We start from the raw sequence: 27054 nt of genomic DNA on the forward strand, positions 1-27054 counted from the left end.
AGAAGGCTCCTTCAGAAAAACACAGAAAAATATAAATAATGACATCCACTGCAAATACACACTGAAACCTTTACATAACAACAAAGAGCGTTGTTTCATTGCACCAGGGAATTTGCTACTGCCACACTGCACAAGTTCCTTCCTTCTATAATTGCTGTATTAGTATGCATTTCTGTAAGACAACGAGGATTGTGCTGCAGGTTTTTGAATAGGATTTTTCTGCTGTTTCACACAAAGGAATCAAAACTTACATCCATACAACTTCCTGCATGGTCTTTTTTGCCAGACGGGAGACAGAGCATCAGAGCATTTTATTTCCAAAGTGTATATCTGGATCCCTTAGATATGGTGGATGTTGTGCAGGGTTAGTGGGGAGGGGGGAAAAAAGGAGGGAGGCTGGAGGTCACATCTCATGCTGCCACTCACAGTCAGTGGGTCAGAGGCACACAGCCAGAACACACATGGAGAGCAGGCTGAATAACTCAGCTGACAGTAATTGTCCCTCTGTGGTCTCCTTAGGAAAACATGTTTCCAGACAACGCAGACTGGTTGCACAGGCCAGATAGTAATCATGATCTTGATTTGCTCCATCGAAGAGGGAAGCTCAGTATAAGCCTCCAGTTATGGCTCAAGTCACTGTTTCCATTGGAGCTGACATCAGCTGATGCCAATTCTGTGATAGGACACAGCAGATGTGTTAATAGATCAAGTGATGAGTTTTATTCCAAAACAAAAAAAAATTTCTTGACAGCAATGAAGTCATACAATATCCCAACAAATAAGAAAGTAAGAGGGAGCCCGAGAGTGAAAGTAAGCATGAGGCATTCCCAAGTATCCTTTTGAAGAAAAAAAAAACTGTGATGCTTTTCTATATTAGTACACCTGCAGATCCTCTTTTTATATGTCAAATAATTTCATAATAATAATTTCAAATAATTCATATTTAAAAGGTTGGATCAGAAAATGACGAAAATATAAAAAAAAACATTTTAATCACAAGGACACATATTTTATCATTTCAATGCATATAATAATCTTTCTTTATACTGGAAATACCTCACCCAGTGACAGCAATGATTCAACAATCTTTGTCTTAAACTATTGAGATAGACTACATCCCATGATTGTTTGGATGAGAGATAATATTTAGGATGGTAAAAGATCATTTCATTAATATGTTTGTTCTGAGCAGATTGGAAGATTTTTCTGCTGCTTTTGCTCCTGCGTACGAACGCAGGCGGTGGAGAAAATCTTCTCCACCGCCTGATCTTAGGAGATCAGAGATAAAAGAAAATGTTCTCAATGTTTGATGGCAATTTGCAAAAGAAGTGTCACAATGAATCTCAAAATTAAAAACTCAGTCACCTAAACATATGCAATTGTTTCTACTGCTAATGAAGTTTATAGTTATAGTTTCCAAGCTTCAGCAATGAATGCTCCATATAGCAGCTCAGATGAGCGGTTTTTACTGCACCTCTGCCATTCTGCTCGAAGGTCTTGGGTTTTCATCAGCCGAAAAAGAGCAGGCAAGGACAGGGAAGATGAATGACATCAATGGCCAGCCGATACTTCCAGGGACGTGTGATTGAGATAAATGAGCCTTGTTACATTAGCTGGGATACTGAATCCCGCTGCTCAAAGATCCAGAGCTTGATAGAGCAGAAACTAGAGGCACCCAACCTTTCCACAGATCACCAGTGTCATGGGGCCCAGAGCCAATTTTGTATTCTCTTCAATGTGAACCCTATTTTATGTGTTATTCCAAATGCATATTTGGCCTTCAAAGATTGCCTGGCCCTACCTTATACTGCAAGTACGGACCCATTATCTAATCAATACACCGTGGCCCTGGCTATTACTGTCTTATTAAACGACTGAGACACTTCCATCATGTATCATTTATAGTCAAAAGCTACTAAATATGCAAAATTATTAAACTAAAATGTTATGTTAGTGAGCATGTAAAATTTACTGATAACATTTTTAAATAATGTTTCAAATCACTGTGTTATTTTAATTTTGCTTCTGGCAATATTAAGATCATTATAAGTAGAGTGAGGCAATAAATGAAAATGCTTGTTTAAGGCCTCAGTAAACTTCATCAGTTACATATTTATATAATGCTGTTTTTGGTGTAAACAACCTATTTTCAAGTTTGTTGAATAATACATTTTCAAACAGGCTGAATGAATATCAGTTACTTTGGAGTGTAATACACATTTTAAAAACCAATGAAAGATCTCAAAATGCTCAACAAGGGCAGTTAGTCGCTAAAATCCGTTCTGTATTGTGAAATACAGGCATGGTTTTCACAAATTGACATGGACTACAGAAAAAAACTACAATAATCTCTGTCTTCTCTGTGGAGGAACTGCGGAGCCACTCCACAGTCGTCCTCCCTCTACTCCAGTTGTAATAGACCATATGAAAGGCATTCCTAGACAACAGGGGTGCACGAGGAGTTTCAACTGCCACACAGAGTTCACAGACTGCTTACAGTGTGTGAGGCACATTCCCCCTGCGCTGCTGTTTTCATAGTCCTACAAACACTGGCCTGGTTTTGTTTAACATGGCAGGATTAAGCAGCCATGCGCAAAGCATGCTTCCCTTCCTGCACACTTTTGCTTACAGTGGAAGGCCTGAGCACTTGCTGCTACCTTTTGGTGAACCAACTTTCCTGACTGCCGGTGAATGCACCATGGCACTCTAATCCCAGGCAAATAAACAAATGCCAAGATTAATGATTGCATAAACACATCCCAAAAGCCCTGGAATAACAATCATCTCTTCAGCCCATTCTGCTGCCAAGCAAAAGCTCTTGCAGTCAGCTGACAGCCTTTATATACCCCTTTCACTTCCTGCTGCCTCACAACAGTCAGGACTTGCCTGTACTTTGTTGCTTCATTAATGACAGGAAGCTGTCAATATTTTCCACATGCGAGTGAGTATTTGCAGCGTAACAATCAGAGGGATCCTCTAAACCAGGGTTTGGACATACATCCTCACCAGTTTTTTGGTTTTTTTTACTCTTCCTTCTTTTTGCTAACCAAGACCACTACACTCCATCTCTGCTCCTAAGCACCTGCCATGAAGTCAACACTGTTGGAAGACATTGGAGATCTTAATGCACTTCTGATTAGTTTGTCAACCTGCTCCCCTTTATGAGTTCTAAAACAATATTATCATTGACTTGATGTGAAAAAGACACTAAAGCAAACATCTAGGAAGACATTAAAAGTATGTGTATAGCAATAAATCACAACTACACTAGACCAAATAAGGCCATTAAAATGACATTAAGAACATGGACCATGCTCTCATCCCTGCCATGTCTGGTCTGCAACTATAAGACAAGCTGCTTTGTTATGAGGGAAAAGTAGTGGAGACAGAGATACACAGATAGTGAGAAAGTAAAGAGAGAGATGGAGGGAAAGAGAGCACTGCAGTCCACTGGTCCAGGGCAGGGGAGCGTGGGACGTTCAGATAAAGTGGGAGGCCCCACTCCAGGAGCTTGCTCCTCAGCATGAAGGCAGAGGCAGCACCCCGCTTAATGAGGGGTGAAGTGGAGCCCCCTGTGGGACCCCCTCGGGCACATTCATTAGGAGATGAAAAAGCATTTCCCGCAGCAGAGCAAGTGCCTGCCTTGGCCTGGACATGTTTAATTTAGGGCCATATGAAAACACAAGGCCACACCAGCCAGGTCTGCCACCACTGGTCAGGGGAATCATTGACACACAGGACCAGTGAACCAGATCTTGACTAAATGACTGGGTGCGCAATTGAATATTATGATTCTTTCATGAAAGTCCGTACAGTAGGGTTTGATACCACCTTTCAAGCTTTCAGATTAGGTCAAGTGTGCTGATACCAACCAACAGTGGGTAAAAAGTCTGTGGAGACAGGCCATTATAGGGAAAATGTGTGGCTTATCACGAGTTTCATTCCCTTTAATGCATTGCATTTTGTTGCATCTTTTCAGCTCCAGGAAAAAAATTATAGATTCATTTAGCCAGTGGTGGTTTGTGGAAGGGAACCAAGGATTATGGTAATGCGGCACTAAACGCTGCAAGCAAAATACAGTAAAAGAGAAACTGCTGCAGTAAGAGACACTGGAAGAATATCTGAGAGGTTAATCTATATGATTGCTAAAATCTGCATTCACAAATGCATCTTCTCATATCGCACAAGTGATGCTGTTTGCAAAGACAATAGAAGACACAGTGCTCCTTTCCATTTCACTGTTTGAAGAAGTGCATTACAGGGTATCAAGCCATGGTGATTCCAATACATGCCCGCTTATCACAGTCACTTCTTCTTGTTCCTGATGAATCCTCACATTTATTAGGGCTGTCTTCTTGCCTTGTTAGATATGTATAACCAATCTCCTGTAATTAGCAACTGCTAACCTTTGGGGTGCTAATCCCCCATGAATTGTGGATTTGTACATCAAAGCCCACTCTCTCCCATATAGCTGGTGCTTGAAATTACACTCGATTTGAAACCTGCAATTATTTGTATAGCATGGATGCAAACAGTTTCCTCTTTTATGTCTCTGAGAATCCCGTGGGTTTGCAGTAAAGAATCCTTAATCCACTCCAGTAGAATCCAAATATAGAGTTAACACTAGCTCCTAAAAATCTTGATCCACAGTCAAGTGCCTGGCATGAACATGAAGCGGAGAGAGCATCTCTGTTTTGTTTTTTCTTTTTCTTTTCTTAAGTGGCTAAAATGCATCATTTCAGAAATGAAGGGGATTGCCCATGAGTATCATGCACTGGTGCTTCAACCACAGGAGCATGGCTACACTTGCACCATAGTTGTGATCTTGTCCTTTTTACAAGCAACATTGAAAGTAGTTGGTTTTGTTTCATATAATCACATGTCCAGGGCTCTGTCAGCAGGGTGAAGGTTCTGCTGTGAATTTCCCAATCAAGTCCAGGCTAAACCCATTGTGCAAGGAAGGAGAATTTACACAGAGGGAAAACAAGTGAAGCAGCTTCCCACCCCCCCCCCCCCCCCCCCACACACACACACACACACACACACAAACAAAAACTTGCTGCTTTTGCAGGGAGGATGCCTGAAGCATTTATTTTCTTTAATGAGACATGAGTCTCACATGTGTCAGTGATGCACAGCATGGGAACAATAGGGTGGGCTTTAATTCCATCAATCTACTGCATTTATCCTTGTATCACATCAATACCTGTCAGTTAAGCTGGATGAGATAAATCATGTCAAGCAGACTAAGTCAGGGCCACATTGAGCTCAGTAAATATGCAGACTTAAAATTCCACTCAAAACTCGGGGATGAATGCGGTTCCACACAGTGAGATTTAAACAAATTTACAGAATGGGTCTTAGGCAAGAAAATTCACGAGATTACCTATTGAGACAACATGACACAAAGATCAACCTTCCCGCACTTACTCTAGTAAGTGATTAAATAGGTATGAATTAACAATGATGTTGTTAGGTATTTAGAGGAAACACTACACCTCGGCTGTCAACTAAGCCTCCCATGGAAATCTCTTTACTTACCTGCTGTTACAAGGATCCCACAGTTACACTTCTTTCACCATCTTAAATGGGAACTGACACCCCACCTTCTGACACCTGACTTAAAATGCACGCATAAGTGGGCATGGTGCTATTGAATGACACGGAAAACTTGACCGTGTCAAGCAGAATTGAGATTCCTTTAGCTCGTCGGTGCGTCTTTGTATGTTACATACAGGTAAACCACAGAATAGCGTGCGTGAATCTGCACTACCTGGATGCATGAGCAGAGGAATAACAGCGAGTTTAACAAGTCCTCTCCACATATGCGCAATAACATCAGATTTATTGTCAGATAAAAAACTAACATATAAAACACTTCAAGGGTGGGCTTTGAGCGATAGCAATAACCCTGCAGACGACCAAATTATGATTTATGTACTTTGGCTCGAGCCAGTATGGGGCAGTAATGTATATGTCTATGGTAGCTGGGCTTCTCACTGTAGCATAGGAGCGACTCAGAGAGAATACATTTGGTGTAAAATTGCTTCATCTGTTTACAATTCCATTTGGAGTTTATGAGAAAGACAGGCAAACACAGCCTGATATATTGCCCCTGTGTCACGGCATGGCAGGAGCATCCACACAAAGATTCATCTCTCACTTAGAAGCCAAATGATACGTCTAATTTGCTGCGAGCACAGTTATTTTTAACCTCTCCAGCTGTCAGATAATGGAGCTTGACTGTCAGCGCTGGTGTGTGTGAGTGTGTTAAAAGGTTGCAAACTCTTTTCAATTTACCATTCTCTTTGAGTGAATTACAGTACAAGATGTACATTCCCATTAGTTCACCTGATTGACATTGCTTTTCTCTTTTATCAAAACTAAAAGGGGCTTGAAAAAGAGTTGACTGAATTAAGATGGAGACTTCCAAACTGCAATCTACGTTTGGTTTTCACGTGTGCTGTCAATAAACAGGATACCTTGAAAAACATCTCAGAAATCACTTGGAAGTGAAAGATGCTTTCACAGGTAATAATTGGACAATGTGATGTCTTTTTATGACTCCTGAAAATCAGGTCCTTTTTTGAGAATGCTACAGTACATGCAAAGTGGCTATGCCCTCTGCCCTCTATGATCCTTCCTACGTTGTTCAGTCCTCATTTAGCAAGGTGAGTCACTGGCTTAAAACTGTGACGTTTGTGATGGCAGTTTTTATTTCATTTGAGCATTTCTCTAATACAGTTAGAGAAAACTGTATTTTGCACTGGCCGTTCTTCAAGTGACACTGTTGAATTAATGCAAAAGGCTGGTTACATAAGGCCATTGGAAACTGTTCTTAATCAATGAACTGGCAGTGGACTCGTGCTGCTCTCAGTGGTGAGGTTGATGTAATTTAGATGGACACTAATGAATTCCCCGGCCTCTCTTCATCAAACATTGGTGTAAATCACAGCACCTTCGGTGTTAAGGGACAATTCCTACCAAGCAGCACTAGTTAGAATGCACTAACATGACAACATAACAGGAAAACATTGTGTCCTCAAGGCATGAAAAGATCCAAAGAACACAACAAAGGACTGGGCGTGGGCAGTGGCACACAGACATGAACGGAATAGAATAAGTCATATCAGTCTAATTATACAGGCTTTACATTCAACGCAGCCTCTATCGTGAGCTTTTTCAGCATTGTATAGAATATGAACTAAACAACACATCAGTCATTTACCCCCATGTTTATTTTTTACCACAACAAATGACAGGGGAGAAAAACTGTTGTTTGCCTCACACATCAATCTCGTTTTTCTACTGTAAATAGTGCTGCAGTCAATGACTACATTTCCACTGCCCCAATAACCAGCTGACCTCTAATGTTTGCTAACTCCAGCTTAACAGTGTGTTATGTAAGAGAAGTGAAGGGGACATGTGGGGACTGAGCTCTGTTCACTTTGACCGGGCCAGCAGGGGCAGCCGCCTGTCTGCTTTCATGCCTGCTTTTGTGTATCTTTGTGCTCTTACAAAAAGAAAAGTGAGCCCTCAGTGGGCAATGACACTTCATATTGACCAGGCCTGACTTCAGCTTTAAGGTAACTCAGGATACTAACCACGGTCATGATACAACCCTAGCTGCTCTCAGCTGTGTACTTACCAGGCCACAGCTCAAGTGAACTGTTATAGAACAGTTCCCTAGCTCAGTGCTGAACTATAATCTCTGGTGCCTTTAAATCTCTCTGCAAGGTGTTTCATCACATTTAAAAAATGTTGACCCAAAAGATGAGTTTAAAACAATGCATTAGAAGAATTTTAGTAATCCATAAAATGTGATCTAAAAAATCTTTCTGTTGCATTTTACTTGGAGTTCACTTCATTTGGTGAAAGCATGTGCTGTGCTAGGAAGAAATCAAAAAAGTTAATGTGCCCAAAAATAAAAGAAAGACCATCTTTCATCCTACAAAAGATGCATGCTTTTCAAAACATATTTTTTGCAAATAGGCTGATGCAGTACAATCCTGTTCTTGCTAAAAAAAAAACCTGCTGAAAAAGCCTTTATGAATTTTAACCAAGCGCTCACACCAAGTGCTGTAGCCGGTGAGCAGCCACTGTAGGCAGTGTCTCCTGCCTCACTTCATAGGTGGCTAAGCTTCATACTCAGGGGCCAACAGCAGTGCTCTTTAAGGATTACATAAGTAACAGCTAATAGTGCTGGGTCAGTAGTTGGGATCTAATCCTCAGAGGCAATATGATCCACCACAACAACTTTCTACATGTTGCCCGAGCTCAGCAGGAAACACAACACTCTTTATGAATCGAAACAAACCGCATGTAGTGGTGACTAACAGGAAGAATGATTTTTCTCCTCTTGACAAACTAGATCCATTTCTCTGCGTGTTAAGTTGGCAGTCCCCCCCCCTTACAAAAGAACACAAGGCTTGGGGAATTTTCTAGAAAACCCGTTGCAATTCTCCTCCATGCTAGTTAAATTACAGAAGAGTTCACAGCAGGGGTCTTAGGAACACAGCTACCAATCAACTGCAGCAATTCTCCTGGTGTGTTTGTCAACATTGCTGCCTGGTGTAATTGGCATAATTGTCAGGCTAGAGCTCCGAACAAACTGGCCGTCCTGTTGGCGAGCATGGGCCATGTCATTAAAGGGACATGTTTCTGGAGGCGCTCCCGGGGACACATAACACGCGAGCATGTTGGAGAGACAGCTCGCCTGATAAAATGGCTGCCTCTTATCTCTACTATGCATATGAAAGGCTTATGCCTTCTCCATGACAGATTCTACGCCTCATCACCATGGGATTTGCCCAGATACACCAGAACAGAAGCTGGGAGAAAAACAATGTATCACATGTATAGCCTCATCCTAACACTGTCAACTGATGTTTGTGTGTGAGTGTGTGTGTAATCCTATGTTTATGTATCCACATATCTGTGATCACTTCAGTAAAATATAGAGTGAACATAACTGCATACACCAAACAACTTCAGTGCTTCTTTGGTGTGTATAACAAAATGTGTGTGTTTCTCTGCACAGTTTATTGGCAACATAGTAATCTTGGCAATCCTGGAGCAAGCTTCAATTATCTTGATATAATAATGATACAGTATCTATAATTGCCACTGTGAGGTGGGGTAGAGTGTACTGAAAAATAATCATTTATATCATCACCACCACTGGGTAGTGCGATTATTAATCTGACAGCACTCATAAAGCGCTTTGTTTGTTTTCTCTGATTGCTCTTTTACTACCAAAATAAACAACTCGGCTCCTTTGAGTTGCAGCAGTATAATTTGCTGGAACAGCAAAGGCATTTATCTATAAATTTATTTTCAATTTGAGGTAAGCTGCAGTCATGAAAGCTAAATCACTACCAGTGAGAAGATTATTCTAATTACTAACCAACTGTCGCACATGCTGCATGAGCACAGGATGTGTCAAAACACAGAGCAACCAGTAATCAGTTTCACAGAATCATTTACATCTCGTACTAAATGTTAAACATGAAATTGTATTCATCTGTATGGTAATGTTGTAAAACTAAAGGAAGCATATGTTATAACGTGGTGTGACTGAATTTAGAAACAGACATTTTATGGTCAATTTGTGAAGAAATCTTAAAAGCTGAATGCTTATTTGCAGCTGGATTAAACCTGATGGTATTTTAGTTTCTGTTCCGTGTACAGTGAAGGGCCGACATACACCACAGGGATGTACCCGACATACATGGCTAATGTGGGTAAAATTTATATTTAAACTGGAAAAGTAAGTCCAAATGTATAGAAGTGTGATTCAGCCAAACAGCAAGCCAGAAAGAGTAGAATATGTTTCTCATACGCCTGTCTTTTCCGAGCTGAAATCGACCATAATGCTAGTATGGCTTGGTCCCTGTTGTTTTCTTTGCCATTTGCACTGCTAGCACTGCAATCCCCCTGACAGGCCTGTTTATGACTGCTCTGCTATCAGAAGGCTGAGCAGAGCCAGGGACGAGTCTTCATTAGAGATTAAAGTGACCGTCACAAAGTCCAAAATCATCTCTGCTTCCCACAGCTAGGCGAAGGGAGACACTGAATAGGCTTAAGCTCATGCATCAACAACAACTACATATCAGACGGATCCTCGGCTTACCACACAAGCTCGTTTTAAACTTCAAAATGCATTTGTGTATGACATTTAGAGACATTTTTTAAATTGCCTACAATCTTTAACTGGGAAATTATCATGTTTGTGCCTTTGTTAACATAAATAAGAGATAAATTTAGGCAAAAACCATGCGTGAAATGTAACTTCTAAAAACAGCATTACTTGAAAAGAAATATCTGCTTCTCAGTAGTCCACATTTATCACAGAAATAAGGACGTATTGTATTATCAATATCAGTATCAGATTAAATTACTTGCTTACTAGCGCTGTCATACACGATTTCTACTGACTATTGAGGTTAAATTTAGTGGAGCTGCTCGCCTTTGGTGGCAAACCTTATCCATCCCCTGATCCAGAGCTGCTAGACATTATTACTGATAGAAATGAATAATATAAGACAGACTACTGACCACAAACACAAGATGAGTTCCTCCCAGGCATGTACTCATCTGACTCTCCCTAAGCCCTGCATATTCACAGCAAGGGAGAAATAACAAACACAGTTACTCTGTGGGGAAAACTCACTGATGAGTTTAAATTCAGAAAATCTTGGAGTTCTTTTACACCTACACTGTAGGTAACAAAGAGCGATGTAATGCATAACAATACTGCCCGGAAATAATGGCAGACTGAGGTTAAACAAAGCAACAAAGCCTTTATACACATTACGCACTCGTTTCTCCTTCCATCAAAATTCTTGCTGTAACTCCAGAACAAAGCAGCTATTCTCAGAGGAACATGAAAGACCGACACCTGTCAATCACAGCTGCTGTGACTCCATATTTCCTGTGTCAGAGGCTGCAGGATGGAGAAATGTGCAATATTCTGATAATATTTCATGCAAACTAATGCAAGTCAGAACACTTCCCTACTGGCCAGAAGGAGGGGAAATGAGAACAGGTAATTATCGGATTGCCTCAAGGCAAGAAATGATAGAGATTTCAGAGAATGGCGATATTTAGCCCTGCTAATGAAGGCCCATGTTTTGGGAGCACCGGGAAGAGGGAGCAGAGGGAAGCTAGGCTGTGGATTAGCAGGAGGTAGAGTCTGATAAGACCATCTTACATAATGGCCACATCGAGGACTTGCCTGCTGTTTGGACTAAGGCTCCCTGGACCTCAAGTCCTCTCCCATACACTCGGCTGAGGGAGCATAACATTGCCTGGGTGCTCCATTTCCCTAAAAATTACCATTTAATATGTTACTCCACAAAGGTAGTGAGGTGTCATTTACAAGGTTAAGAACTGTTTGCAGATGTGGATGAACCAGAAAAATGGCTGCAATGCAAATATCTAATGCAGCATGTTAAAGCAAATGCAATTTCATAAAATATCATTATCAATTACTTTCAGTGATGAGAGATGATGACTTAAATTATTTGACCTAAGCACCACCCCCTCACCCGCACTTGGCCCAGTCCATTTAACCCTATTGAAGGGTTTATGTCTGCCCATTTCGACAGCCTTACTTAAAGTGCTGAAAAATAAAAAGAGATAGCTTATTTTGTATATGCAGCACTTCCCCCGGACGGATATGAAAGTTTAATCATGGCATTAGGATTCACAGGCATTCCCTTGCCAGACCTGCTTGCAGACATCAGAATTGCTAATTTGCTGGTTTGCCCAGGAAGGGCTGGCTTGTGGGTGAGCAGGGGATGAATGGAAACAGGAGTCTGATTTGTCCAGATAACCTTGAACCCCGACGCTCAGCTTCCTGTGGATCTACGGAGCTCAATCAGTCCCTTTTTATCATGTTGATCCGAGCCACTGTCCAGTGCAGCGGCCTGCACAGCGCCGCACCCCCTCTTACCTGACTACTCCGAGAGTGTGTCATCAGCCAAAATGATTTCCTGCTCTCTTTCCTGCCTGTTCTGACATAACCATTAACTTCCACTGAAATGTCATGAATGAATAAATGCAGCAAAATAATTGCGTTCAAAGGCAATCTAGGCTCTGCAGTTTGAGCCCGATCAGATATCAACATTAAGCAAAACAAAACCTTTGACAAAAATCACAGCGATTGTGGCTCAGTTTCTAATCTGAATAATTAATTTCTATTGCGTATGAAGAGAGTCTACCAGAGGCACAGACATGATAAAGGAAAAAGGTCCTGACAGTGTTATGAGTCAGCAGAGATGTGAAATTCAAATTGGCCAGGCTAAGCAGTTTGGAGCTGATGGTGATTTGAGTAGACTTACTGGTCAGCCCTACATTACAGTACAAGAGCCCAGAGCTGAAAGATGGTGCAGTTACTCATAGGCACAGGTGCTTTATCAGCAGACCACATGTGGGGGGGGCTAATAACTGTAAGCTTCATCGAATGACACGCTGCCCTCTTTACATGTTACAGGAAATTGTGAAATATCTTCATAGAAGTAAAGATTGTTTTCTAAATAGAGATTTGCGATTAGCTCCATCTGAGCGAAAAGTGATTGGAATAGCTGTTCTTATAAGTCCATAGTGAGAACTGGAGTCATGCTATTAACAAAATTAAAGTGGAGGTCTATCATTGGCAGGGGAAGATGGAGCAGCAGGAGCAGAGCTCTCACTGTTTTCTGTCACAGCCTCAGCTGTGTGCACACACTCTCCTTGCACACTGCCATCTTTCACTCAGCCAGGCACTTGCCTCCTCGCCCACTGCGCCCACCAGGCCTGGGCAGCACATGCCTCTGCCAAACATCCATTTACTCCCTGCAGGAATTCCTGCAGATCTGAAGTGGGCCTGTCCCTGAGACCTGTTTAGATTTTTTTCGCACTGAAAGCCATGTGCACAGGTGAATATGTTATTTCATCAGCTACTCACATGCACACGGCCCTCATAATTAAATCGTTTAAAATCTGCTTTGATAATTTCTCCGGTAACACCTCGTCAAGCTGACCAGCTAGACTCAATGGAGGGTGGTAATTGCATCCCTGCAGAGAAGCTGGAAACCTGCGAGAATAAGTGTGGAATTACTGTACCACACATGCCCACTGGATTTAGCCATTGAAAGCTGCTAAACACACACACAATTATAACCCAATTTACACAACACACAGTATATGCACCTGCAAGTCTTTGTGTACCTATGTGTTCATAGGTTCAAGCTGTGGGAGCAAACAAGGAAACATTAATTGATTAATATACATATGCGCAGCATCACCTGATGACCGGATATACAGTATGTTCTCTCAACAAAGAATCCCACTGCTAACATTTTAGCCTGGAGGAAGGTTTAATGCTAACCTGCAGATGCTGCCTTTGTCTTTGAAACGGAGCGATGGATGCAGCAGAACAGATGGAGATGTTGGATGCTTTCAGGAATTATTAATGGCACGCTATGATCCCAAATGACCTTCAGCAAATAGTCTCGCAGCACTGGAGTACACAGGCAGCCCTGCACATCCATATTGTATTTAGATAACACACCTGGGTCAATGGAGAAACATCACCATTATTACTGTACTTATCCAGTCAAGAAAGGTTTGCTTCCTTTTTCAGTTAAAGTTAATGTTTTTAGATTTCACACTAATTCTATAAAGCTTGATTTGCTTCTTCTACAATCCGAACCGCACACTTGTATTAATCTGTACAAAGCCTTTACTGTAGAAATGTAAAAATAAACCCTTCATGATTGGAAGCCTGTGTGGTTTCTCAACTGTGACATCAAATCTATCTCCCAAAAACACTTCAGCCTTTAAATAGCTGTAGCTTATTGATAACTCAGCTTACAATACAAACTAAATGTCTGGATTGTTTAAGTGAAAATATAAGTTGCTGAACAGCTGCTTTTTTTCAGAAACTTGTGTACATTAACATCTGTACAGTAGGAGAATAAATAAGTTAACAATGCTGGAGATATTTTAATTCTGGGCCAACAGAAATACAAGTGTGCAATACAAGATGATCTGTACAAAGCAGTATTTGCACAGATATTAGGGAATGTGGTTGGTAAGGCAGTCGTCCACGGAGCACAGGGTCATAAATAACACCACAGTATTTACATTGCATTTTTAGTCTATGTCCTCGGACCTTACCTCACGAGCAAATGCATGGAAATCTTGTTCATATGCGTACTTGCGGCGTGAATGAATGACAATTTTGACAAGTTTTGAATCTGAATCTGAACAGAAAAACAAACACATGTATGTCTTATCTAGTATAAAATAGAGAAGACCATCTTATTTTAAATTTTGAATTTGAAATGAAAAGAGTCATAATCTACAATAAACATGATCTACAGTGTCTCTGGGTAAATTTTGTGTCCACTGAAATTGTGCATTCATTTAATTTGCACTGGCAAATGTGGGCAGTTAGCATGTGATTTACTTAGACACCTACTAATTACTCAGTCTGTGATTGGGACTGCCCTGCAGGCACATGTACAGTGTGTAGTAACAAAATTCATTTACAATCAATCCAATTAAATTCTGTCTACATATGATGACTGGCATTTATCTTCCATTAAAGCTGTGGACATTACAAAGAGTAAATACTGTTTAAGAGGAGAGAAGTCATTGCTATGTTTCTAATGATATAATGCTCAATTTTTTAATTGGGGTCTTTGCCTATATTTAACAGTCATTCAGAAATAGTTGTTTATTGGATATGATGACTGTTGGTATAGGTTAAACTCCTAGGACTGACTTTTTGCCCAAGCTACTGGTGAGTGCAGCTTAGTCTGTGCATCATGTATTAAAGTGTAACTGACCAACTTTCATTAGAATAGCATATAGATCAGCCAAGACTGTTAATAATAACATCAATCAGCACGTTTTTAGCTCTCAAGATCATTAATAAGAACATCAATCAGTACATTAATAGCTGTGTGAACGCTATGTTCAAGTTTAACACCACAAATAGATTATAGTCATTTCTGAATATTAAAATTTTAGAAAAGACAAATAAGAATCTACTTTGTGAGCAGTTTTTGTAACTGTGCTATGCTGCCGGCTCACAGCAAGAAGGATGCAGGTTCCCAGCCCCAGCCGACCATGGTGGTTCAGAGTGTACCCTAAACAGGATAAGCAGTTACAGATAATGTATAGATGGGTAATGTATATGCAAATATACTGTATAACTTCAGCAACTAATTATATCAGATACGGTTTTACATGTTGGAACAATGAAGTTTACTGATAACTGTTTCCTCAAAACAACTATGCGTTAACAAATTTGCACTACTTTTCTCACACCAAGCTCACCCTCCCTGGTATTGGTGTGAAGCATTAACTCAGATACATAAAGGAGAGATGCTTTCATTTATTTAATTTTTTTAGTTTCATGCTTTTAAAGTAAAAACTCGGGCACCTAAAAAAACGCATCATAAATATTGAAATCTCTAAAAACAGAAGGGAAAAGAAAGGCAAACACAGGTTAGGATCTGGCATTCTGTAATTACCGACAGTAGGCTTTTTTCTGCAGACATCAATAGAATAGTGCAAACTCTGAACCTAACTAAAGCTACAATGCTACAACAAGACAGCAAACTGAATGTCTTACACCTGTATAGGTTTAATTGGGGTTATACAATTCCTATATTTAAGGGGTATTGTTGGCTATTAGGACGACTCAGGCAACAACGCTCTGCAATGTTCTTACAATATATGCAAGGTCTGCAGACTTCAGTTTCTAGAGAATAAATACTGCGGTGGTTCTCTGATAAGACACTGCTTGTCTTCAAAGAATTACATCTAAGGGAGGAATTGATCAGACACTTTTTCTCACACTCAGTAGGAGCAGAAAGGAATAAATTATTTGAACGGTGTCTATCTCCTTATGTATCATGGCCTCTGATTAATTACTGTACCTTAGGGCTCACTAATGAGAATGTGTAAATGAATACAATGTTAATCTACTATGTTTACTCAAGTTTGCTGAGGCCCAAGAAAAAACAAAATCCCTTATGTATAAATTATAATAATCCCACATCAAGAGATAGAAAAAAATCCATGCTGAGATCAAAGCTGAAGGCCCGATGTAATCATGTGTCAAAAGATCAAAAAACAATTTCCTTACCAGCTCAAGTGGGCAAGGTATGTCAAACGTGTAGTAGTTTTACTCTGATCATCATGAATTTAAAGACAAATGGCTTCACCCACTGTATCTCCCATCATGCCTTTGCTCATTCCTCCTCACCTTTAGTTTATCCACATTGACAGCTAGTATGATCCAGAACAATAGGACTGATAGATGATAAGAAGAAAAAAAAAAAAGTAAAACATTTCTGTTCTTTTTTGAACAAAGAAATGTTACTGAAAAAAAAGGTACACATTAGTTAACATGGAATTACAAATCTTTGCATAAATGACATAACTATTATTATATTCAGAATATAAAGATTTCTTACTAGGTAGAAACAAATAACACGCTCTTCAAACTCTCACAGCCACAAGCAGTGTATGGGAGGAGCTACCCAACACTTTTTAACACCGTGGTTAGAAATGAAACATCCTTAGTGTCTTTCATCGCAGCAGTTAAACACCTTGAAACATTTCATTTACACAAGGAAGCAGAGCTCAGACAATAGCCATTTGTTTACTGGGACGAATGGCGTCATATCTGGAATGCGATTAGCTGCAGTATCCAGAACAGTATACAGCAACATAAGCTTTAACCTATTCTTTAAATATAAACAAACGAGAGCAAATTAGAGTTTTCTTTTTCACGAAATATGGTATGTCTTTGAGGCTGTCTACAACCTGATAGTAATGCTGATACAGTTTTGTTTTTATTGAATAGTACGTATGGTAATATTATATTAATTAAAATTTCACTGGGCAACACAAGACTGAAGAGTTCAGGACGTAAAACTGTGGGTGACACCTTTGACAGTGGGACATCATTAGTAGTGGGACGTACAGCTTTCATAGTAATTGAGAATGCTCTGTTTGGGCAGATTCCTCCTCTGTTGCCCCAAGTCACACATTAAAGGCATTAAAACAACTATCAGCGCAGTAGGAACAGGACTGTCGTCCTCTACCCTCCAACTATTGACAAAAACAAAACTCAGAGTCGACAGCTGCTGATTTGTAACCAAGCGACAGATCCCTCCAAGCAAATAGAGCAGTTGTGCCAGTCTTTTTGCTAGAAAACTCTATTTGTTTCCCTGTGACAGAAATCCATTGAACAGCACATAAACCCTTAAAAGTTTACATGAGGACACATTTTTAGTGAGGCTATTTCTCTCAATTTATCTGATGCCGTTCTCACGTATATTTGATTTCTGGGAGATCTGGAAATGAGCAAAGTGAGAGCTTTTTTTACATCAAGGATGAGGACTCTTTCTTTGCCCAAATTAGGCTCCTGTAAGATGTTGATCATAAGCATACCCTGAGACAATGAGAGAGGGTCTTTGCTGATGTTGCTGTTGTTGAGGCTGGACTAGGCTGAGCTGAGCAGCCAGGTTGACAAGGACCTGTGCTCAGCATTAGGAAAGCTCTCATCCAGAAACAAGAAGCCCAGGGGAACAAAGACAACAATATGCTTAAAAAAAAAAAAAAAACACTTGAAAACAACAAAACGACCCAAAAAGCTTCCAAAAGAGTCAGTGGTGGGTGATTGCCAGCTGCACTCCAGATTACCAGACTCTCTGAGAGTCTTTTAGCAATTGCTGAGAGCTGTATATCATCTCCAGCTCCTTAATCAGTTCAGCTAGGGAGGGATGGATCCTGACATGCAAAAGGCTCAGCACGATGGGGAATAAACTCATAATCAGCAATCAGTTATTCTCCATTGCTAGGGGGGCGTGGAGCTCATCTCAGGTAGGTCAAGGAGCTCTCCACAGCCAGTTAATCCCTTTGCTGTAGCTGAGAAACATCCACATACTCATTGTCTAGGACATACATTGTTTAGTTGTCAGATGCAGCATAGATTTCACCAAAAAAAAAAAATATAATATGTTTTCCTTTTCCATTAACGATTAAAAACTAAACCATAAAGTAAAAGGTGGATGAATAAACAGAATTACCACATTGTGAAGTCCTACTTAAATACCTGCAGCAACTGTGGCGTAGCAAACTGTAGCTCTTGAAAAGTAAATTGGTTTTCTTCATTAGCTTATATAGCTTCCTCTCTTGTTAAAAAGTTGATCGCACTGGAATCAAGGCCCTCCTGGAATATTTTTTACAAACATGGAGTGTATTTTAAACATATCTGTGACATTTTAGTCACCCAAAGTTGAGTTCTCTAAATGCATTTATAAAAACAGTCCACATTTCCCACTGTACTCACCCCACTGTGTCCGTTGACAGCACAAAGTGGAGCATAGCGCAGCATTAAAATAGCCTCTCTATGCAGATTGAGACAGGGCAAAATTCATAATTGAAGTATTGGGGTGTTTATAGTGAAAGATAAGCAGTCTTGAAGGATGCAAGATTTCAGCATATGATGAAAGTGCTTGAGACATATAATATCCCAACTTGCTTACATATAAGCTTCAGACCAATGAAAATAGATTAAAAGGAACACGTTGTGAAATGTTTGAAATGTAATCTTACTATGTGGGTTCAGTTTGTGCTTCACTTTATGTTGATGTGTGTAATGTTGCCATTTTTATGTAACAATAACAGCTTTTTGCTTGTTTGAAAGAATTGACAAGTGTTTGACAGTGAAAAAAGTTTTTGTGTTCTTATACTGAATTTTAAGACAGTCAGCCGTTAAACTTTTTTGCCAAATACAGTAAATAAAAAGCATGTAGAAAGTAAAGATGCCCTCTCTTGACTTTTACCAAAAACATAGCGAACTGAACCAAAAACTGTGAGCAATGAAATGTGATGTGAACTGAACTGTGAATTTTGTGAGCCACTCCACCTCTAGTGGCCTCTATATTCACCATCAACCACTGAATAATGAATGATGCACGTTCCGTTTACTGCATCTCAACTTCAGTAAAGGTGGCAAAGGTGTGGAGGTATAAATAAGAGTAACAATAAAAGGATAGAAATGGTCAGCAACAATACTCAGGTCGGCTGAGGCATTTAAAATTAACTGGTACTAAGGGGTCCAAAGTGTGCAAAGAAAAAATTCCCCACACCATTACATCACTACCAACACGAGCCTGAACCGTAGAAACACATTTTCACAATTTGGTATGATGTCACGACAGGCACATTTTCGACCTCGTCTGCTTGCAAAGCGGTAGATTCAAAATTGTAAATAACTTCAAAAGGCCGCAAAAATAGACTTCAGTGATTTCACAGTATAGCAGAACCCCGACCATCACCTTAAATGATCCTTAATTTCCTGAGAATTAGCTGAGATGAGCAGAAAATGCGTCAGCACGCTAACATGTACTGTAAGATAAGTGTCACAGTCATCTCTGATGCTGGCTTAAGAAGTTCACTACAATAGTGTTATCCCACTGCTACAGGCTAACAACCTGTCTTGGATATGCCCCTGGACAGGTCTTTTTTTTTAATTTTTTTTTTTAGATTAAACTCAGCTGCCGAAATTAATACAGCTCGGATGTCTGAACCACTGAATGTCCTGTAGGTGTTACTGGTATTTTGTCTCTATAGCCCAAACCAAATTTGTAAACTTCTGCCGATAAGGGCAGACAATGAAATTGTGAAAAAAATTCAGGGAAAAGCACAAGACTCATTTGTATGTCTTTGAGTTTGATAAGCTGTAAGCAAAACATTGGCATTTCTGCATGATACTTTTTGCGTCAAGTACTGTCCCCTACAGGCTTTATCCAGGTCCCAGCCCTTCACCAGAACAAACATGTCCATGTTGAATCTCCTGATGTGCACTACAGCTGTTAAAGAGCAGATCTAGAGAATGTGCAGACCTGACTTCCCAGATATTATCTGGAGTTTATATGTGAAAGAAGCTTATGTGTTAGGCCTGTCCAAGGTGTATTCAGCTTCCAATATCATCTCAGACTGGCAGGAGTTCATCCACGACCCATAACAGTGTGTATACGCTACGTAGTTAATTGCTGCTTCGAATGAATGGGGTCTGCAAATTCCTAAAATGGGTTGGATTGCATTTAAGCACCATGTCCCTGAATAACACATGTACTGGGTCTTTAACCAAAGTTCATTGCCTTGCACATTCTCCCTCCTTTCATCTTTGTAATTAGCACTGAAGCAGCATTTCTTTTATTTCATGCATGTGCATAAAAATCAATCTTAAGCAGAATGTTCAGGCAAAGTCTGTTTTGCTTTGTTATTTATGATTAAAAAATTCCTTTAATGCATCTTATTTTGGAGTGAGCAGTGCCTAATGCTGCTAACCTTGAGTTAGTTCTCACTCTAGCTCACACTGGTTCCTCTGAGAGATCCAAACATGCTCTTTTACAACCTTGCTGCTTGATAATGAAATACAACAACTTCTCAACTCTGTCAGATATTCAAACAAGTTTTCTTTCTTGAAGAGCACCCCCTAGTGCTCAGGAGGATTTACTTTCTTTGTTCATCAGCACAGACCCTGGATCAGATGAGTGTAAATGATGCCATCCTACAAGAAGAACCCTTAATGGCCTCTGCTGGGACATGTAATCAAACGCCTCACACACTTCTCACTCTTTTGTAATCAAGCAGCGGAGCGCATGTTGTGACGACCTTTGTTATAACTCTGCCTGTTCCCCCATCTCATCAAAATTCTGTGCACCTCTCATTTTTCATCCTTTGTTTCTTGCCAGGGTCCCTAGATGCTGTAGAAGCTCTCCATGGAGCAGAGGGAGTCTGACTTAGTATGCGGTGACCTATGACCCTCCCTCATCCTCTGACTCTACAGCATACTTTTGCTGCATTTTGGCAATGCTATCAATTATTTACAGTCTTTTGTGCAACCTAGGAAATCAACAAAGTTCAGAACATGGTTATACCATATGCCTATAGCATAATTAAGCGATTCTGGTGACAGTTCTTATCAGCAGTTGTCTCTGAGAGCTCTTTTTAGTCACCCTGGGTCGCATCTCACCTCTGCTGGACTGACACAGAAGGTGGATAAAGGTGATAAACAACACAAACAATACTCCTCTTCTTGCCTTCTGCCAGCATGCTTGCCAAGCAGAGAGATCTGATTACAACTGAGAAGAGAGCAGCTTGGTGTTTCATGGAAAAGCAGGTCAACTGGAGAGTGCTGTCAGACCTCGGGAGTCACCGGCCTGATGGAGGAGGAGAACAAGTTACCCGACGTGGTGGGGAGAGACGGAATTTTGTCTCCAGCCGTACAGTGATAGGCTTTATTTAGCCTGCCGTTAAGAACACAAAGGAGAGGAGAAATGACGGAAGCAAGCGGGCTGAGCATACAAGTCTAGGGAGAGATGTCTAGTGTTCCTCCTCACCTTCTACCTCCTTTGGTTTCTCCTCCATCTTCCTCTGTCTTGCACACAAGAGACGGAGCTGCCCCATTGCCAACACCTCACTCCTTATGTGTTTTTCTGTCCTCAGTGTTTGAGTCAGACAAAACGTAAAATCAATAATGCTTTTTCTCCCCCATTTCCTCTTTGATGCAACTTCAAAAAGCCAATGGACAGCCCTCCAGAGGCCAACAGAGGAAAAAAGCAAATGGTACAAAACATGCTCAGAATGAAAGAACAGGGGAAAAAAACTTCACCTTTCACGCTCTTAAAACACTGTTAACTTTCTGAACCCCAAGTGGCAAAACATATGAGTGTAAAGCAGCGCACGTGAGGAGGAAAACTGTTATTTATTCTTATTAGTCATATAAATATTTTTTAAATTCTTTATCCTGGTATACCTTAAACAAACAAGTCTTCTGTAAGAGTATTTAATTTACATGTAATTCATATAACCACAGGGTCTGTTGAGCACGGTGACAGCAAAAATGTCCCATTCAACTCTGTGTACGTAAAGAATTATACAGTAGAATGTACAGGAAAAAAAGAGGTAAAAAAGTAAAAATGTTTCTTTTTGGACTGTAGTACATGATTATCTAAGGAGTGCTGACAGAGGAAGTATTCTATCAGCAGCTAAATGCTGCATGACAGGGAGACACTTCAAAGGATCTATAAGTGACTCCTGAAATGCTGAGTGAAAGTAAAGCAGGAAATTACCCCTAAGTTAGAGCCATTTGACTAAGCCCAGCTAGGTGTTTTACCTGACTGGAGAGCCAAATTGAGAACCCGGATTGAACTCGGTGAGAATGTTTCAGAATGAACTAAAATCATTTTGTGTAGCTTCATGGTTATCTCAAAACCTCTGCAGTTTGTTGTACCCTGCTGTTTGATTGGGCACGGGACAGGGGAGTCATTTAACCTCGCCTGTGACTAGACTAATCTGTCAAAACCACAAGGTGTGACTGACAAGACAAGATGACTGACAGAGCTGTCTGGCACCTCAGGAATGGCTTGTTCAGGCTAGATATACACTACACGTATTAAAAGTATGGATAATAACTGATACGTACTATAAAATGACAAACTCATTTTAAACACACACACACACACAAAAACCATTAATTTCCAACAAAAACAATATCAAATTCAGAAATGTGTGCCCATTACTCCTCACTTCTATTCAGTGTTCACCTCCCTCTCTTTCCAACTTCTATGAAGCCAAATCAAAAATCCATGCTCTCAATGGGCAGTCAATATCTCATTAACCAGTCCCTCTACACACGGTCAGGCAGCCAGGATGTTCGTCTCAGTGTGCACAGCACAGACTGGCACACCTCACACACTTTAATAACCTGTGGGGACACCATTCCAATTCCTAAGTCAGTAAAGAGGCAAGAAAGAAAGGGGGCTAAAGCACACTCCCTCTATCTGGATGAGTGATGCTTGTTTGTCTTGCTTTTCCTCTGCTTAGTAGGTGAAAACAAATTAAAATATTCCTCATACATCTAAATGTTATGGTGTGTATAAAGACAACATTTGATTCTCATCTATTACATTTATACCAAAATGTGTTTCCTTTTTTTTTTAATTCATGAGAAGATAGAGAGTAGCTCTTCTTAAGTATTCCTTCTTTTTAATTGGGCCATTTATTTTAAGTCCTTGCAGGTGACTTGTGCTATATTTGCCTTTATCTTAATCTGTGGCGATTTTTCCTGTGGCTTTTCATGTCCTCAGTCTCTGTCCGGATAATAGCCAATCTTGTTAACCTCTGCTTTAATGTGTGAGAGCCTGTAGCACTCTGTAGTGAGCGCTTCAATCCACCACTTATGGAAAGAGACAAAGAGTACCAAATCTACAGCAAATATTTACAGCCTTGTTAACATAGCCTTAAAGCACCTATCACAAGATATTTGGCTTTACCTTCTTTTTGGCCCTTCTCTTTGAACATTTTTTACAGTCTATTACACACTCGGATTAAATCACATATTTATGCGCAGTCTGCATGCCCTGTAGTGGCTGAGCCTCACATTAGAGACTTATAAAACACAGTTTGCACCAATAATGCTCTTTTTGAAGGATTAATTATATGTACTGTGAATGAGATGCACTTTTTACCTTTTCTGTCGATCCACACATCAAACAACTTTCTTTAATTATGTAATTGGAATTTTCATCTTAATTGTGCTGAGTAGGCTGGCTAATTTGCATGGGGTAATGAGAGGGATGTTTCCATTACAGGTAATTAGGTACTTGAGAGGCGGTGGTGTGGTAGAGAGGCTGAATAGAAAGAGAGAGGTGGGTGGGGGGGAGGTTGTGAAGGGGAGAGACAAAGCCACAGAGACACTGAGGAGTGTGTGGTATAATGCACGAGTGTGATTTTATAGTTTACAGTATAAAAAACAATGGATAAAAAAAAATCACAGAAAAAAAGGCACGTGCTGAATGACTGTGTAACAATAGTAACATAATAAAGAAGTGCATGCCAAGGCAGCAAGTCATTGTGCTGTTCATCCATTTCACTGCCCATTTTCAGGAAGAAATTGCTACTGCCGTTTAAATTAGTTTCCAATTATACAGCTGGTTCACATTTTAATTTAATTTCTGACACTGTCAGAGTATCCTGTGTTGACACCAGCAGCTCCTGCCAACCAGGACCAACAAGAGCTCAAAAGAGAGAAATACTGGCATATAAACAGGTTAACTAAGAGATTTAGAAAATACAGGAAATGCCAGTTTGACTTGTTTTTTTTTTTTTGTTAGAAGTAAATTCATTTATTACATTATAATGACAATATTATATATATTATATATATATATATACATATATACATATATGTATATATACAGACATACACACACACTTCCCTATATGTATGCATGTATAAAAAAAACGATAAGTGTCACAGGAGGAAGAAAAATTGGCATTTAAATGTTGTGTATGCGCCACACTTTTTAAAATAGTCAGACAAAAGAAACACAGCCCTAGACATTTGATACTGTCCAAAAATATGTCATTTCATAAAACTGTTCACTATAAATTACATTTAAAAGGAGATTAGGTCAAAGGCCTTTTTTCATGTGTGTCTCCCTGAAAATGAGAAAACAGTATTGCATTTGTCTGACAGTTTCACAGTCAGACAAATCACAAACGACAGTATGCCTCACTTCATAAATGACTTTTCACTCGCTGTGTTGAGAAGAAAATAGAGTTACCAGTCACACAGAGCAAAAATACTTAGGATTTAGATGGTAAACTAATATCTAAAAAATAAACGGCAATTGTAAGGCTACATTGTAAGGGTTAAAATCAACAGTACTAATATTACATTTTATTATAGTTTTTTTTTAATACATTAAATATATTTGCCTATAGAACTGTGTATACACAGCCATATTTTCAGGCATATCTTTTAGTGTTTTGACAGTAAACATAACAAAACCAGAAGCAAATTTAAAGTTGGACAGGTGGGATGTGAGAAAAGCAGCCAATATCAAATCAAATTATTATTACTGATATTTTTACATAAAACAAAGTGACAGCTGCATGTGACTCATCACGGTTATTCCATTTGGCTGTACTCTGTGCATGTAAGCACATATGCTTGGATATGGTTGTTCACATTTCTCTGTATGGAAGAATGTGAGTGTATTCATGTGTGTGATAAACATGATTATATGCGTGTGTATTTGAAAGCATGCATAAGAGAAGAGTTATGCACTGTATGTCTGATTGCACTTTCAGTGTCTTTCTCTGTGTGTGTGTGTGTGTGTGTGTGTGTGTGTGTGTGTGTGTGTGTGTGTGTGTGTGTGTGTGTGTGTGTGCGTGCATGCATGTATGCCTGTATGGTGGAGGGGGTGGAGGAGCTGGGATTAAGCGTACTAGATCAACATCACAGTGACTGGGAGGACCCAGTCCTGCTCTCATGGCCACACATGTAAACCCTATCCAAAAAATAGGTCAGTGGAACACAACACCCTCACACACACAGATATACACACACATGCACCAGTATCAACTCAAAGAATCACAGTCTGCCAGTCGCGGCAGTGCCTTGTCGCTCGTCTGCGACCCATGTTCAACACTGCCATGCACATCTTCCTGCAAAACAGACACATCCTCTGGACTGGAACAACAGGATTAAGAATTGAGCAGAAAAGAATAGCTACAGGACCCCCTCCACCTCTGACCCACCAACCCCCCCTCCTCTCTACATGCTGCCGCACATCTATGCCGAAAAACTTCTGCTCACAAGCTCGCGAGCTGTTCTCATCTCAGACACACTTGTGCAAAAAATACACCGGTCGTGGTTTTCACAGCACCTCATACATCAATAACAGTGAGAAAAGACATTTAGAATAATAAAATCAAACAAAAATACCTTTTTACATTTTTTAAATTAAAGATTTCTCAGTGTCTATTTCCAAATTGCAAAAAACAAATTCAGTCCATGCATGAAAAGAGATGTTAGGAAGGCTTAATTCACTTGCACTGTATTACTGTATCTCCCTCTCCCCCCTCCCTCTCACGCTCTCACTCTCTCTGTCACACTCATGCCTTGCAAATGAAATGCAAAGAGTTGGCAGGCTATGAATAGCGGAGCCGTACTTCTCTACTTGTTACTCTGGGTGCAGATCTGCATGCATTTTCCTCTTACCTTTCATAGCTGAAATCACAAAATACATCATTAAGCTTCGAGTCCATAAGAGAAGAACTATCACCAGCGCAAAGCCTTACACTGCTGTCTCAGCAGCAGCTGGCCAGCACAGCTCTGTCTCTCAGCCTCCGAGCATGACCACACCAGAATCCATGTGACTGTGACATCAGTGTTCATGTCTGACTGCACCCCACCCACTAGCCTTTGATTGGCACAGCGTGCAGCCAGTAGGGGCGCTGAGAGCTCAGGCAGGGAAGCTGGCCCTCTTCCCACTGATTGCAGTCAGAGCCTTGTGTACTGGTTTGCTAGACATAGCACACTCTCACTATCTTCTGCGGCTTATCTTTTCAGTGCAAGGATAAAGTCAGAACCTGTTCTTGCAGACACCATATTCCACACTCGTTTTGACCCCACTACTCTCTTGGTTTTTTGCTATTAAAAAGAAATATGAAAAGCAATTATGAACAAAAGCTTAACACAGGATGAGATGAGGATGAAGGACAAAAAGAGATGAAGAAACACTGGAAAGAGGAAACAAAAGGAAAAAACAGCAGAGGATAAGAGGGGAGCTGTAATTTTGTGCTCCCCTCTTCTCCTTCTCCCTGTCTGTAGATATGAGTGATCAGTGTGAGGCCAGATGTCTGCGAGCAGCAGTGGGCCCTGTAAAGAGAGAAGATGAGTGGAGCCTTAGTTGCTTCCCCTGACCTCTCAGAGGACCCACACGGCCCCCTTCCCTCTCTCTCACACACACTCTGGTGGCTCTCACACACTCTTTTTTGACATGTGAAGAAGGGGAGATTGTGACAGAAGAGTTTGGGTAGTCCCCTCCACCCCACGGGCGACCTGGTGACGGGTTTCTCCCTTAATTGCGCCCTCCTGAGTGGGACACCGAACACCAAGTCGGTCCCCGTGTGTGCGTTGATCACTTGTAAGTTGTTTTGGATAAATGCATCTGCCGAGCATCT

General features: G+C 40.4%; 1 protein-coding gene across 5 annotated transcripts in view; it reads right to left on the reverse strand.

The window, feature by feature from the left end:
- The window catches only part of roraa (RAR-related orphan receptor A, paralog a), a 171904-nt gene that overhangs the window by 21287 nt on the left and 123563 nt on the right, over positions 1–27054 (reverse strand). The window contains exon 1 of one of the 5 annotated variants that reach the window (XM_067500537.1): positions 26090–26247. The exons of 3 other annotated variants lie outside the window; for them this stretch is intronic. In XM_067500537.1, the coding sequence (XP_067356638.1) occupies positions 26090–26120 (31 nt within the window). In that variant the 5' untranslated portion in view covers positions 26121–26247. Of the gene's footprint in view, positions 1–26089; positions 26248–27054 lie in introns of those variants that run through there. One more of the 5 variants, XM_067500541.1, reaches the window with a different exon arrangement.

Source organism: Channa argus, chromosome 4 (assembly GCF_033026475.1).
Source record: "Channa argus isolate prfri chromosome 4, Channa argus male v1.0, whole genome shotgun sequence".
NCBI classification, from domain to species: Eukaryota; Metazoa; Chordata; class Actinopteri; order Anabantiformes; family Channidae; genus Channa; species Channa argus.